Source organism: Pan paniscus, chromosome 9 (genome assembly GCF_029289425.2).
Source record: "Pan paniscus chromosome 9, NHGRI_mPanPan1-v2.0_pri, whole genome shotgun sequence".
Lineage (NCBI taxonomy): Eukaryota > Metazoa > Chordata > Mammalia > Primates > Hominidae > Pan > Pan paniscus.
In genome coordinates, this window is record NC_073258.2 from 118,485,685 (window position 1) to 118,499,827 (window position 14,143).

The 14,143-nt window shown below is 53.0% G+C and overlaps 1 protein-coding gene across 3 annotated transcripts in view; it reads right to left on the minus strand.

Moving 5' to 3' along the window:
- DSCAML1 (DS cell adhesion molecule like 1) overlaps positions 1-13,595 on the minus strand; it is a 369,345-nt gene extending 355,750 nt beyond the window's left edge. Inside the window, exon 1 of one of the 3 annotated variants that reach the window (XM_034933797.4) lies at positions 12,504-13,057. In XM_034933797.4, coding sequence (XP_034789688.1) covers positions 12,504-12,975 — 472 coding nt within the window. In that variant the 5' untranslated portion in view covers positions 12,976-13,057. Of the gene's footprint in view, positions 1-12,503 lie in introns of all 3 variants that reach the window. The other 2 variants (XM_034933798.4, XM_057299257.2) reach the window with 2 other exon arrangements.
- Between the last annotated feature and the right edge of the window lie 548 nt (positions 13,596-14,143).

A 14,143-nucleotide genomic window follows, 5' to 3' on the forward strand; every position in this document is an offset into this window, starting at 1 on the left:
ATGGGTGTGTTCAGAACTCCAGGGACAGAAGGGGGAGTAGTAGGAGCCTGGCGTCCTAACTCTGGCCTCATAGAGTCTGGTGCGGCCTCTACAGCAGGGGTTTCCCCACCTTCTCAGACTCATTTGAATCTTCAGAGCAGTGACAGAGCCCTAGCAAGCTCCCAGAGGAGCCCCAGACCCCTGCCTTGAAGTCTGACAGAACTACCTCCCCTCTGGGTGCTCACCCCTCACCTGCTGTGTGACCTCAGGCAAGCCACTTAGCCCTCCTAAGCCTCCTTTACAAAAGGGCAGGATGTGATTGCACCATCTTAGCTGCCTCCCAGAGCTGCCAAGAGGGTGGAATGGAATGGGGCAGTTCTTGATTCCCCGTGAGGATGTTATAATATGCGAGATAGGGACTGTTCACTCTCCCTGAGGGGTCGAGGGTGCCTAAGGTTACTGTAGGGACGGAAGGGCACAGCTCCACCCTGCAGCTCTGCAGAATTCCAAGCCCTCTCCAAACCCTACTTCCTCTCGGCTGACTCCTGCACCCTTCAGTGTCCTCCTTCCCCAGTCATTTCTGATCCAGGGACCAGAGAAGACATTCATTGCCTCAGGAGATATTTACCAAGCACCAGCCACGCACTGCACCACAGTATCCAGGTATGGTGGGAGGCATCAAAGACAAGGAGAATGGCTCCACCTTCCAGGAGCTTGTAAAGGAGAGGGGGAACAGGAAAGGGGGTTAAACAATAGCACCAGGCCATATGTGACCCTGGGGCTGAAAGCACTGATTTAGCCAGGAGCTATGGGGAGGGAAGGGGAAAGTTATTCAGCAGCCAGAGAAAAAGCGTTGGGAAGAGGTAGGAGCTGAGCTGAACAAGGGGGGGCACTCCCAGAGAAGACAGCCCAACAACAGTGGGTGAGGCATGCATGTTGGCGGATGCTGTGGAAACCTTGCAGGCTGGAGCACTGGGTGGGTTTGGGGAGAAGAGCTGAAACCAGCTGGATTGAGGAGTTTGGGCCTCAGCGGTGGAAGACAGTTGGGGGTCGAAGGCAGTGGGGGATATGTGGAGGTTTGCAAGCTTGGGAAAGCAAGGTTTGAGGGTCCCGCAGTCCCCGACAGTGGTGCCTGAGGTTATCCAAGTTCTTGTAGTCCTTATGTCTAACTTCTGTGGCATTTTGGCTGGACATCTATTTCCCTAAAGTCTTATTGGCCTAATGTTGTGGAGTCCCCAAAAGAAAGGAGACTCACATTTTGGAGCACCTTCTTGTGCCAGGCACCAGGTTTGACCATTTAATCCTCACACAAAGGTATGAGGTGGAGGGCCCATTAGTCTCATTTTAAGGGTGAGGAAAAGGAGGCTGAAGGAGTCAACATCTTCTCCAAGATCCTACAGCCAGGAAGAGATGGAGTCAAAATTCAACCAGCTCCAAACCCGAGCTTTTTCCATCACGTTGTTGAGTTCAAAGTTTGGGCTCTGAAGAAGTTTCCCCTCATGTCTTCTCTCCAAGCTGGTCCCAATTTGGAAAGCAAATCCCCTGACAGAGACTCCTCCTTTCCCCTCCAATCCCAGCCACTCCCCGCAGCTCTTTCTTCCCTCTGCAGACAGAACCAGGCATATTTACCGAAAGAAAGAAGAGGAGGGGGAACACTTCATAAATAAAGAGAGAGACACTCAGATCAACAGCAAAGCTTCTTCTGGTCAAAGGGGGAAATGGATTTTTAATAGAAAATGGAAGTTATGGGCTTGGTTGTCATGTGACAGACGCCCAGACTTAAATCCATTTAATCTTCTCTGCCGTTTAACATGGAGCACCACCCCGATGCTGTGTTTCATAAAACAGGCTCCAAATTGCTAGGAGATTAGAAGTGTGGAAATAGCACAGCAATATTTTTAAACCAGAAATCGCCCCCAGGCATTTGGGCTGCCTGCCCCCAGGGTCACCGCTGAAACCTAAGTATCCATTGCATCAACTCACTCGCTCGCCCTCCACCGCTTGCTTGGGCATCAGGATTAGTTTTGCAAAGGGAACTCGAGCCCTGTGTATGTGACCCCCAGGGCTCCCACCCCACCTGCCTGTGTGGGATGGAAGTGTCTGTCTGCAGTGGGAGGAGCTGGCTGACTGAGGTTGCTCTGAGGTGTACACTGAATTACCCCCATGTCATCATCTGTAATCATCGTAAAGGACAACCCGAGGGGACTGAAATATTAACACCTCGCCACCTCCACTGGGAGATGAGTTATTTTGTTCTCTTCCCTTACAATATTTACTCATCTCAATCACTGGACTTTTCATCTAGGAGTATCTGCCAGTGCTGGGGCCCCTGCCACACCCCCTCAGAGACAGGCAAGATCCTTCAAGAGGCAGCCTCACCCGGGCATGGCAACCATTCGTAGGAGAGGTCATGGGTCTTCAGGGGAGCAGGGGGCAGGGGACAGGAGGAATGGTCAGGGCCAATGGGCCAGTAGGTATTCTCTCCCCTGCAAGGCCATTAGCTCCCCGAGGGCAGTGACTGTCTAGTCACCACTCTGTCTCCTGGGCACATACTAGGCACACAGTACAGTAGTGAAAAGCCCACCCTCTGGTACCAAGCTCCCTGGGTTTGAATCCCTACTCTGTCACTTACAAGCAGTGTGTGTAACCCCAGGCAAGATTGCCTCGCCTTTCTGTGCCTCAGTTTCCCCAGCTATACAAAGGTGGTGACAATGTCTGCCTCAAGGGTTGTTATGGTTGGACAAGTTAATATATATGAAGAGCTTGGGACAGTTTCTGGTCTATGTAAGTGCCTGGCACCACCTAAGTATTTGTGGCTGTTGTTACAAGCATTATCATTATAGCAGGCAAGCAGTAAGTATTTGTGGGAAAAGTGAATCCTTGTGCAACAAATATTTACTGCTCACCTCTGATGATAATAATAATAACCTAAAACCATGGTTCTGAAACATCAATATGCATAAGAATCACCTGGAGAGCTTGTTAAAAATGCAGAGCCTTAGATAACAGATTCACCAAGTCTGTCATAGGGCCAGAAATTCTATTTCTGAGACTGGTGTCCTCTGTCTATACTGAGAGTAACAGTCCTTTGGAAAAGTAGATTTGCCATCCTGGACTTCTATGCTTCCTTTCCCAACGACAGACAATTGTCATCTGCTTGGCTGACAAGACCCTACCACCACATTAATTAACTTAATTTGGAGATCAAGATAAGAAAACAACAGTGGTAGAATCAATAGCAACAGAGCATTGCAGTAGCCACACAGCTTTTGCTAATTCCCAGGCCTTACGCAGAGTTCTTCATGCAGATGTGAGCTGGAGAGGTTTCTTGGATTGATTTGCAAGGCTGATTACTTCACTGTATTTCCACACAAAGGTTTTCGTGGGAGATGTGTTATGTGCCCTCACTCTGATTGTTCTCATCCCAGAGTTGGAAAAATTGGTTCTAGAGAGGATCTACCAGTAGGGTGATCCTCCCACCAGCTCACCCACCAAGTCCATTCGAAACCCAGAGGAGGACCAGCCAGACGGTGTCTTGCTGCTTCACTACAAACCCTTTATGTTGCATCTTGGAAACTGTCTGAGCCCAGACACTGGCAAGGAGAGGGTTGAGTTTCCCAGACAGCATCAGAGCATGTACCAGGCAGCCTGAGCTGGTATGGTCCTTGGACAAGAGGAAGCAGCGGGCCAAGTCCCATGCTCTCTGCCTGTGATGTCCACCCAATCTGGCACACCTGCTCCACCACTACCTTCCCCATCACAGTGCCATCTTTTGTTTTTTTTGGTTTGTTTTGTTATTGTTTTGTTATTGTTTTTCTTGTTGTTGTTGTTTTGAGACGGAGTCTTGCTCTGTCACCCAGGCTGGAGTGCAGTGGCACCATCTTGGCTCACTGCAACCTCCACCTCCCAGGTTTGAGCGATTCTCCTGCCTCAGTCTCCTGAGTAGCTGGGATTACAGGCGTGCACCACCACGCCTGGCTAATTTTTGTATTTTTAATAGAGATGGGGTTTCGCCATGTTGGCCAAGCTGGTCTCGAACTCCTGACCTCAAGTGATCCGCCTGCCTCGGCCTCCCAAACTGCTGGGATTACAGGCATGAGCCACCATGCCCAGCCCCATCATTTCTTTGTAGCATTTGTTTTGTGCCAGGCATGGTGGGAAGCCTTTTTCTTGCATTATTGCACATTTAATTCTTACAACAGCCCTTGGATGTAGCTACTGCTCAAGACTCCATTTTACAGATAAGAAGACAGGCTCTTAGGTCAAATAATTTCTTGGTGTTGCACAGTTCGTAGTGGCAGAGCTGCATTTCACATCTTTATGCCAGGATGTGTGGCTCAGCAGGCACATGACAGGCTAGATTCAGACCATCCCCATGGTGTGAGCACACTGTAGGGGGATTTTCTGACAAAAGAGAGCAATTGGGGTATGATAATTCAGAATTACCTGGGAATGTCCCTGTCATTAGACATTCCATCCCTCCCCCAACTAAACGCCAGCAGCTCCCCACCCTAGTCGTTGAGATGACCAAAAAACGCTCCCCATTTCCAATCCCCATGCAAAGCACAGCTCAAGTGTCCTCCCTGTGTCCATCAGAAACATGGGTGGTTTTGGTGTTTGTTTTTAAGATTCTTAGCACAAACATGGTTTCTGTGACCAGCAACCAGAAACCTGCGAGGTCCAGTGGAGACGCAGCTATCCTTCAACCTCCAAGGCCCTGTGCCATCAGCTCCAGGAGAAGTTATGAGCAACAGCTGACTGTCGGACAGACTCTTTAATCTTCCAGCCCCTTCTAGACAGGGCCTGTCAAAGGAAGGTCCCTTATGGCCAAAATTTCTTTCCAGGGAGTCGGCTCAGACAGCACAGTTGTCCCCAGAGAATCCTAGATTTAGATTGTTAATGCTTGAGGGACTTAAGAGATTATTTTTTCCAATCTCCTCCATTCACAAGGCCTAGAGAGGTGGAGTCATCTACCCCAGGGACACAGCTCACCAGCATCCCAGCTGGGGCTACAGTGCTGTCTCCAGTGTTCTCTCAGTTCTGGCCACCCTGCTGTCAGAAAACTAGCCATTGTGGAACTCAGGAGCACCATGAAGCACCGAAACGATGTCATTCGAGGGTGTATCAGAGCAACTAGGGATGCTGCGTGTCCAGAGCAGGGGCCTCAGATGGGCAGGACATCTGCCTATCATAGTCGCAGGGCTGTCAAGTGGAAGAGGGCTTTGCCTTGCTCTATGTGGTCCAAGCGGTGACATCAGGACCAGTGAGTAGAAGGTCCAAGACCACAGCAGGGTTTGACTCATTCTAAGGATGAGCTCTGTAATAGTCAGAGCTGTGTGGCCAGGAATGGGCTGCCTTGCAAGGAAGGAGTCCCTGTTGCAGGAAGTGCTAGTGCAGACAGAAAAAGACACTGGGTGGGAAAGCTGCAGAGGGAGTCAGCCTCTGATTAGGGGACAGATTCCACAGCCTTAAAGATGCCTTCCAACCCTGCAAGACTTTTACCCAAGGTGATCACCTGAATCTCCCTCTCCCACCCCCAACGCAGGGGTCCTATCCTCTCTCATACCCCACGACTGCGGGAGGGTCACCCTAGTAGCAGGGTGTCCACCAGTCTTGACTCGGCAGAGTTTTCAGAGATTCCAGTGAATACTGTGACCTTAAATGAGGTCACATAAGATGGGACTGTGCCTACTGCTCTTCCCACAAAAGACTGTGGATTCCCTGCAGGGAGAATGTCCCTTTGGGGGAGTTGGTCCAGAGGACTATGGACTACACTTGCATCTAAGAACCTTGGAGGGGAATGGGAGGAGGGAGCAGAGGTAGGCTTCTTCCCACTCCCACCGCCACTGGGGCCACAAGGGATCTGCCAAGTTTGCTCCAGGAAGACTATTGCCAGCCTGGCTGTGCCTCATCAGCTGTTCCCCATGATGCTGAAAAGCAAAGCTAGGAAAATTCTCCATATGTTGGGGCCCACGGAGGGGGAGACAGCCACAAACAGCTGTGAGACCTTCATCGTTCCTGTATGATGAAATGACAGTAATTATGCCTCACATTTCAGCAGAGCATTTATAAGGCTAAAACGGGTTTGCTGTGGTTTTTACATGTGTGTGTTCATATGTTGCCTCATTCCGTATACAAAGCACTGTCACATGATGTACATTTTTATGCCTCTTATTCTTATTTATGCACATATACAGTAACAACTGCTCTGTAGGATAGCCAGGACAGGGGTAATTTTGCCCATTTTACAGATTACGAAATAAAGGCACATGAACCATTAGGCAACTTGCCCAGGTAAGACAGGCTGAGCTTTGTTTTTTAGGTCCACGGATAATGTTCTTTCCAACACACAGACACACATACACACATGCACGTACACACACACATGCATCTCTTTAGAATCAGTTTAATGGATATGCAACTAACTAGCATTTGAATAATTGTTGTTAATGAAGATGGTGACCTTGGAAACTGTTAGTGCAAGCATCATGTAGAGACAGGGCACAGGGAGTGGGGCAGGGACAGCTGAACGAATGAGGGGAGTAGCAGCTGGAGTGGCATGGGTGGTCCCCAAGGCTAATGCTGTTCACTCTAAAGCAGCACAGGACAAACATCTGTTTAACAAGGCACACAGGCTGTGGAGCCCACAGCCTCCCCAACATGTAGGATCCCACAGGCCATGGCCTGCCATAGGCAGCACTTGACCTCTGGGTTACATGCTGCTTCCCTGTGACAGACTAGGTCATGGAAGGAAGAGCAGTCCCAAGGTCACAGGCTGCCAAGAGTGTTCTCTATATGCAAAACTGCCTGAAAAATAGAGGTTCATCTCAGCAGGGAGAGACACAGAAATACATCCAGCGACAGTTATGAGGGCTCCCTCGCTTTGTGAGGAGTGCTTACATAGGCTTTATGGCATGAACTCCAGAATAGTTCTTACTCTGGCCAACCGTGGTAGAGATTTACCAACCAACCCCAGCCTTCCTTTGGCAGATATGAGACCAGCCTTTGCCTCACCTCAAATCCAAGTCTGGAGCCAACCTCAGCCCTCTTCATTTCCACTGATGGCCAGGGGAAGGAAGTGTGCTGGACACTCCAGGGACACTCAGGTGACCACATGGCCTCAGCCATGTGGAGTCCTACATGCTATCCAGCTAGGTGACGGATGGAAGGAGTTGACATCCCCTGTCCTGGCCACTACTCTGTCTTTCTTATTGTTATAAAGTCTAAGCCAACTGGCTTGGCCAAAAATGTGGCTGATTAATTCAACTGCTTAGGGAAGGATCTGATGATGCATTCTGGAGAGGGGGCAGGGAGAGGAAGGTAGAGGCAATACAGAGGAAAAAGTAGAGGTCTAATGTTTATTGAGCACTAACTATGTTCTGGCTACTTGATATGCATTATCTTCTTTAATCTCATTTCATAGCTGGAGAAAGTGGGGCTCAGAGAGGCCCAAAGTCACATGGCCAGTAAGTGCAGAGCCAGGATGTGAATGAAAGATTTGCCTTGACTCCAAATTTCTACCACACCAGTGGGTTGCAACCTTTCTTATTTTTCATTCTACTCCAATATACGAAATTGGATAATGAATAAAAGCTCTGGTTGAAGCTCTGCCCTCTGGCCCTCCCCCTCTCTACCTCTATCCATCCCCTGAGGCTCCACCTCACCCCTTAGGCCTCCATACCACAACCCTTGGAAACCTCTGTGGGCTCTGGTGGGCCAGGCCCCTTCTGGATCAGTGGATGTGCAGAAAAATAATCTGGGAAAGCTTTGGAGCTGCACCTGCCATAGTAGTATCCTCTCAGGGCCCTGGAAATGCAGACAAAACCATTCCTGAGGCCACACTCCCACTGCAGCATCCCAGCTGGCTCACTGGGAGGGGCCACTCAGCTCTCCTGAAGTGCTCACTCCTCAAGCATCACTCCAGGCTCTTGACACGCCCTTCCCTCAGTGACCGTAGTGCCTGTCCTCCCTCTGCCCCGCCATAACCAACCCACATACCTGAAGCTGCCCTAGGGGAGGTGGAATGAGAAGCTGGTGCTATATCTTTCATCTCTCTGAAGCCACGACCACCTCCCAGGCTAGGTGGTGACAAACCAGGAGGGTGAAAGAGCATTCTGCCTCACTTCTCACCCCCATGCCATCAGCAACTACCTCACTACCTGCTGATGGCAGCCCTAGGCACCCAGCTCCCTGCATTCTAGGGGTGCACCCACCAGGAAGCTAATGCGGGCCCTGGATTTCTATAGCTAGTTTGCCCCTCTCTTCACCCTCTTCTTCCTGCACCATGAGAGGAGCAACCCACATCCCAAGTTTGGTCTACCTTACGGTGTCTTGGCCCATTGCTACCCATCCTACCCCAATATCCCCAGTGCCACTGTCTGTCCTTGGATAGGGGTGGTGGGAGCTCTGGGGCTGCCTTGCCAGATGGTGAAGCCAGTGCTGAGCACTGGAGGCACATATGGAGGCAACAAAATGTAGGAGACAGAAGCATTACCAACACCAGTCCTTCTCCCAGCTCCTGCCCCACCCCCTTCCATGCAAGGAGGAAGCCAATGACTGGCTGCTACTGAGGTTGAGGTCAAGATGCTACTCACAGAGGGCACAGCTTTTGGCCTGGCTAGGTGAGCATGCAAATCCATATGCAGATTATATGCAAATCTGGGGTGTGCCCTTGGGTTCCTGGCACCCTGCCATCGCTGCTGCCTGTAGCTCACCCTATTCATGCACCTGGGTACCCGCTAGAATCGACTGGACTGGGAGCTGAGAAAGTGCTTCAGGAACTAGGGGATCTTCTCTTGACTACTTCAGAGGTCCCCCAGAAAACAACTCCTCCAAGATCACGGAGGAGGGAAGAAGCTCGCAGCCTGGAACTCGTATCCCTGCAGAAAAACTCTCTGAGCATCTGCCCTCCCCTCTCTTCATCTACAATTAAATCATCCTTCACCAGCCAGAGCAGGGTACCAAGCAAGTGGCAAGTGGCAAGGATGTGTCTTCTCTAAGACACAGAGAAGGTCAGGAAGGCTTGAGGTCTGCATCCCTCTGTCATAGGCTAACAGTCCATGGGGTGCTCTGGACAGACCTTGGCCCTGTGTCTGGGGGCTCCTAGCCAGTCTGTTTGGGGCCTGCTTCCCTACCAAGCTCTCCCTGGGCCAAAGCCCTGTCTGCTTGCTCACATCCTCTCTGATCCTCATCCTAAGAAAACTAAGCCTCTCTGTCCAGTCCCCCGGGATCTGTTCAACTTAAGCGCTGCCTTTGGGTCCACTGCTTACTTGCTTTTTGTTTCTAATTAGCTCCCCCATTCTACTGCAGAAATATATTAAAGGCAGCTGGCTTTGATGCCCAGAAAAACGAAGCGTCGGAAAGGCTTGTCGGGCATCATGGCCCTGCCAATCTCCCTCATGTTATTCTAGCAACCGGGGTCTCTCTGCCACTCAACCCCTCCCCAGTATTCACTGGCCCTTCGCCTGCCTCCCCTAAGTTGCGTTTGCCATTTCAAGATTTTAAAAACACATTTCCCCATTGCCCCCCCCTTTTTTTAATTAGACACTGAACAGAATGTTGGAGATTTTCTTAATGGCCTGACGAAGGCTTTTAATTTGGTCTTCCCAAGAGAGAAGAACCATGAGTCCCCATCGGAGAAGTTGGGGTGGGAAATGAAAAAATCAATGCAATCCATTATTTTGGCTTTTAGAAAACAGGAATTTTAGTGCCGGGGAAGCTTGTTCTTTTACACAGTAAAAATGCAAATGCAGGCAACACAGATGCTGGCACGCTGGATGGAACAACGGAGAGCGCCTCGCCGGGGTTCATCTGGCTGCCTAAACCTGGATTTGTTTTGGCAATAATAAGGCAGTTATTGGAGACTCGATAACCGATGATTAAAACACCTTCCCAGTTTAGTTCTGGGGAATCAGTCTGAGCTCAGGCATCATAAAAAAAAAAGGTATTTTGAGAGGAATGGAAATAACAGAAGCTTAAAACACATTCAATAACTGCTTAATTCCATCCAAAGGATGCTCCATCTCATCCTGTTTTCTTCTCTCTCTCCCTGCCTCCTCCCGCTCCTCACAGATGGACGTACAAATTATTGCAAGAGGATATTGTTTTCTGTAACAGGCTCGAACATTCACATTTACATTTTCCTTGGTGCCGCGGGGGTGACTGGCAACGGGAGAGAAAATACTCCAAACCCCATCTTTCTTGCTGTCTCCGCATCACATCTTCCCCCAAGCCGCCTCTGCCACCCCCTACCACGCCACCCCAAGCAGAACAGGCCCCGGGGACCAGCCTGGCACCTAAGACCCAATTAAGGCACCAAGGAAAAGAAAGGCCTGTCTGGCGAGGCGCCCTGGCGCCCAACAGACAGACGCTGGAGCCTCTGAATCGCAGGGGCACCGGGCTCTGCAGACCCAAAGGCCACCGAGGAGCCGCCACAACTGGCATCTCCAGCCCGCCTACAGGTTCAAGGCCACTGGCAACTTCCATCTCGAGTTGGACAAGATTTTGCCCCTTGGCTGTCCTGTTGCCTTCTGGGCCTTTCTCCACCCCCAACCCCATCTGCTCCCGCCCTATCAAATAGCTCGGCTTCATTTATTAATGCCAGGCTCCTGGAAGGGGGAGGGGAGTGTCCTTCAGGTATTTGCTGAGGGGCCTCCTGCACTCCCCAGGAATGGGCTGTCCTGGAAGATGTCTCCAGAGAGTGTTGTGGAGGCATGGGGGAGTTGGGGACAAAGCCGGGCTAGAGTGTGGCAGCGACTTCGGCCTGTGCTTTCTTGCCTGACAAATTGCGAAAGGGGATGGGGGTTGGAGAGAGAACTATCGAGAGAGAAAGCCGCTCCTCACCTTATGTATTTTTAATATTAATGTAATTAAAGCTGCGAGCCGAGCCAGCCTGCGGGGGCGGAGGGAGGCAGGAAGAACCTGGGGAGAGGGAGACTGGGGTTCGGGGGTGGGGCTTGAACAGGAGGCAGGCTTCTTGCTCTGCTAAGGTAGGATGAAGGAGTGCGATGCGGGGGGCAAGGGGTTAAACAGCAGAGACCAGCCTTGGTGTGTAACCCGGGGGACCCCACTGGGCCTGAGAAACTCAACTACTTTGTCCACGATTTTTGAGGCCACCCTTCCTTGTCCCGCAATCTGATCGCCTAGTAAATGCCAGCAGTATCTGGGCCTTGAGTCTGGCTTTGACCCGGCAGTATCTACAAATAAGGGTTATCCTCTTTTCCCCAACCCACGATGTATCGCAGTGGGCTCCGGCAGCCTGCAGACTCCAGACCCCTGGAGCACCGGCAGGGCAGGGTTGGACCCCTCCCCGGGTGGCAACCCTCCACTGGAGTGCCCTTCCTCACCGCCTTGGGGTTAAGAGTTGCCGCCCGGCCAGGGCAACAGCCAGGGCAAAGGGAGAGAGAAGCCGCCCCGGGGCGAGAAGGAGAAAAGTTAGAGGGCTGAACAGGTGACGCTGAGCTTGTTGGAGCGTGTGTGCTCCACCGCGCAAGGGCGCGGAGTTCGGCCGCCTCATCTCCCGCCATCTGCGCGCCCGGGGGCACGTCCTCTGCGATAGCCTGGAACCCAGACTACCTGCGCCTGCCTGGTCCCGACTCAGTGCCCAGGTGGCTTCAGTCGGAAATGTCTGCCCTCTTCCAACCTCCCGATCCCGGCTGCCTCGCGGATCAGGTACGCAGCGCCCCAGCCGCAGGTCTGGACATGCCGGACACCTGGACCCACCCCTAGCAACCCCCTCTCTCCGGGAAGAGGGACACGCCCCCCAGCCTGAAGACTTGTCCCCAGGTCCAACTGGCCAGGCGCGGAAGCGGAGAATCTCGCACCTTGGGGCGCGCTGCCAGAGGTGGCCACGGTGGCGCACCAAGCCGGGGCTAGAGCCGGGGCAGAGGGGTGGGGTAGGGCCGGGGGAGGGTGACCTCTGGGTTTGGAGAACAAACTTGCTATCCGAGGGACCTCCAGCTCTCGGGACTCTCACTATCCCCACCCTGCCTCCAGCCAATGCGCGGATAAGCGCCATGCGGTGCGCCAACATTCGCGCCAGGGCTGGGGTCCGCGGCGGGAGAGGGGCGCACGGACATAGCGGAGGAATCAGCCGCCGAGTCCGAGGCCTGAATAAGCGAGGACTCCTAGGTCAAGAGTCACGGCCAGAGGACCCCTCGACTCGGAGGGCACTCCGGGGTCCCAGTGCCACCAAGCCGCAGGAAGAGGGCAAGGGGCTGGGGGAGGGGTCCAGGGCAGAACTGCCGCCGTGCAGGGAGCAGGGAGATGAGGGGCTCCTTCGCCACCACCCCTACGGGCGCGCCCCAAAACGGCAGACGCGGGTGGCTGGCGGAGCGGTCGGGGGCTGACTCTCACTCGGCCCCTGTCAGGGTGCCTTCCCCGCCCCGCTGCGCCCCACCCGGGGTCTTGCACCCCGGTCGGTCCCCCCCCACGCACCTGGAGCCCGCCGAGCACCCCGCCTCGCCGCCAGCCGCGCCACCCTGGCCCCGCCGCCTCCGCCGCCCAGCCGCCCGCGCAGGTCTCACCTTTGTGTAAAGAGTCCAGGAGCAGGAGGAAAGTTACCAGCCACATGCCATAAAGAGGCCCTATTCTCCGGGGAGGTGGTCCTGTGGCCGGCCGTGCGGCAGCGCCTCTCCCCCGCTCAGCGCGCTCCCAGCCGCCCGCACTCCGCGCCCCGCTCTCTCTGCTCCTCAGCCCAGCGCTCGGCTGCGGCGGCGGCTCCTCCCTCCTCGGCTCCCCGGCTCCTGTCATCCGCGGGGCTGGGCTAGGCGGCCGCTCTCCCCGCCCCCCCGCGGCACCCCGGGTGGTGAGCGCCGCGCGAGCCCGGAGCCCAGACGGACCCCAGCCCCACAAGCCCAGGAACAGGAGCGGCGGCCCGGGCCAGACCGCCCCGACCCGGCTCCGCTGTCTGAGAGGCGAGGGGTCCCTGTCACCCACCGGCTTGGAGCCTGTGGTCGCAGACAGGCATGTGTCATCCATGTGCCAAGAGCCTGCCATGCTTCAGCCAAGGATGCCCGGTTTCTACTGGCCTAAGTCACCTGGGACACGAGCTTCCTGCCTCTTTCGGACTCAGCTTACCCGGCCCCCACTCCCTCCCCGGGAGGAGCATGGACGCTCTGGGTAGAATCCCAGGCTTTTCAGTGCTGTCTGGTGCTACTCCCCACCCCAAAGTTCATAGCTGCCCTTCCAACCCCTCGTGACTTCCGCAAGCCTGCCCTCCGGAGAACCCCAGATGAGTCCAGCCACCCCCTGGCACTCTGTTCGAATTTTCCTCAGCACTTGGCACATTGTGACTATTTAAACGGTTATTCACAATGAGCAGTTTAATGTCTACTCTACTGTGTATCTTCCTCCTTTGTCTTCACCTACCCACCCCTATAGCTTTCCTGCCTGGCAGAAATTGGCTTATTCCTTACACTCATCTTTATGAAGGTGGCATAGAATAGGACTGGAGTGAGGGCGTCTTCTTAGTGACCAAATGAATGTTGAGCACCTGCTGTGTCAGGCACTGGCTCGGGCACTGGGGACTCAGGCATGGCTGGGCCAGGTCTGCTGTAAAAGGTCAATATGGTTGGAAAGCCCTCCTTTCGTCTTAATTCCAAAATAAGAGGATACATAGAACCCAGAGAAGGGATCCCTGAGAATGGCCTATGAGCCAGGACTGTAGCTCCCTTTGCAGGGTCATGGAAGCTGCTTTGAGTATGCCCTGACAATTGGGCTGTACCTGGGCAGACTCTAAGGTGTGGAGTGCGAAGTTTGGAGGGAGAGAAGGGGTCCACTGGCTAGCTGCATTTGCCAGAGGAAGAAAATTTACTTCCTCGAAATGTGCGGCCTAAGTTCACATGGGAGAATTGGGACTCCTCACTCCCAGGTTTTGCCAAAATATCCCTAGAAATTTTAACTAAATTTTGAAAAGTGTGTTTTTTATATGTTAAAATGTACATAACATAAAATTTACCATTTTAACCATTTGAAGTGTACTATTCTGTGGCATTAAATACATTCACGATGTGCAACCATCATCACTTACCATTTCCAAAACTTTTTCATCATCCCAGAGTCCTGCACCCATTAAATAATAACTCCCCCTTCCCCTCCCCTCCCCCAGCTCCTGGCAACCACTATTCTACTTTCTGTCTCTATGAAGTTGCTTATTCTAGGTACC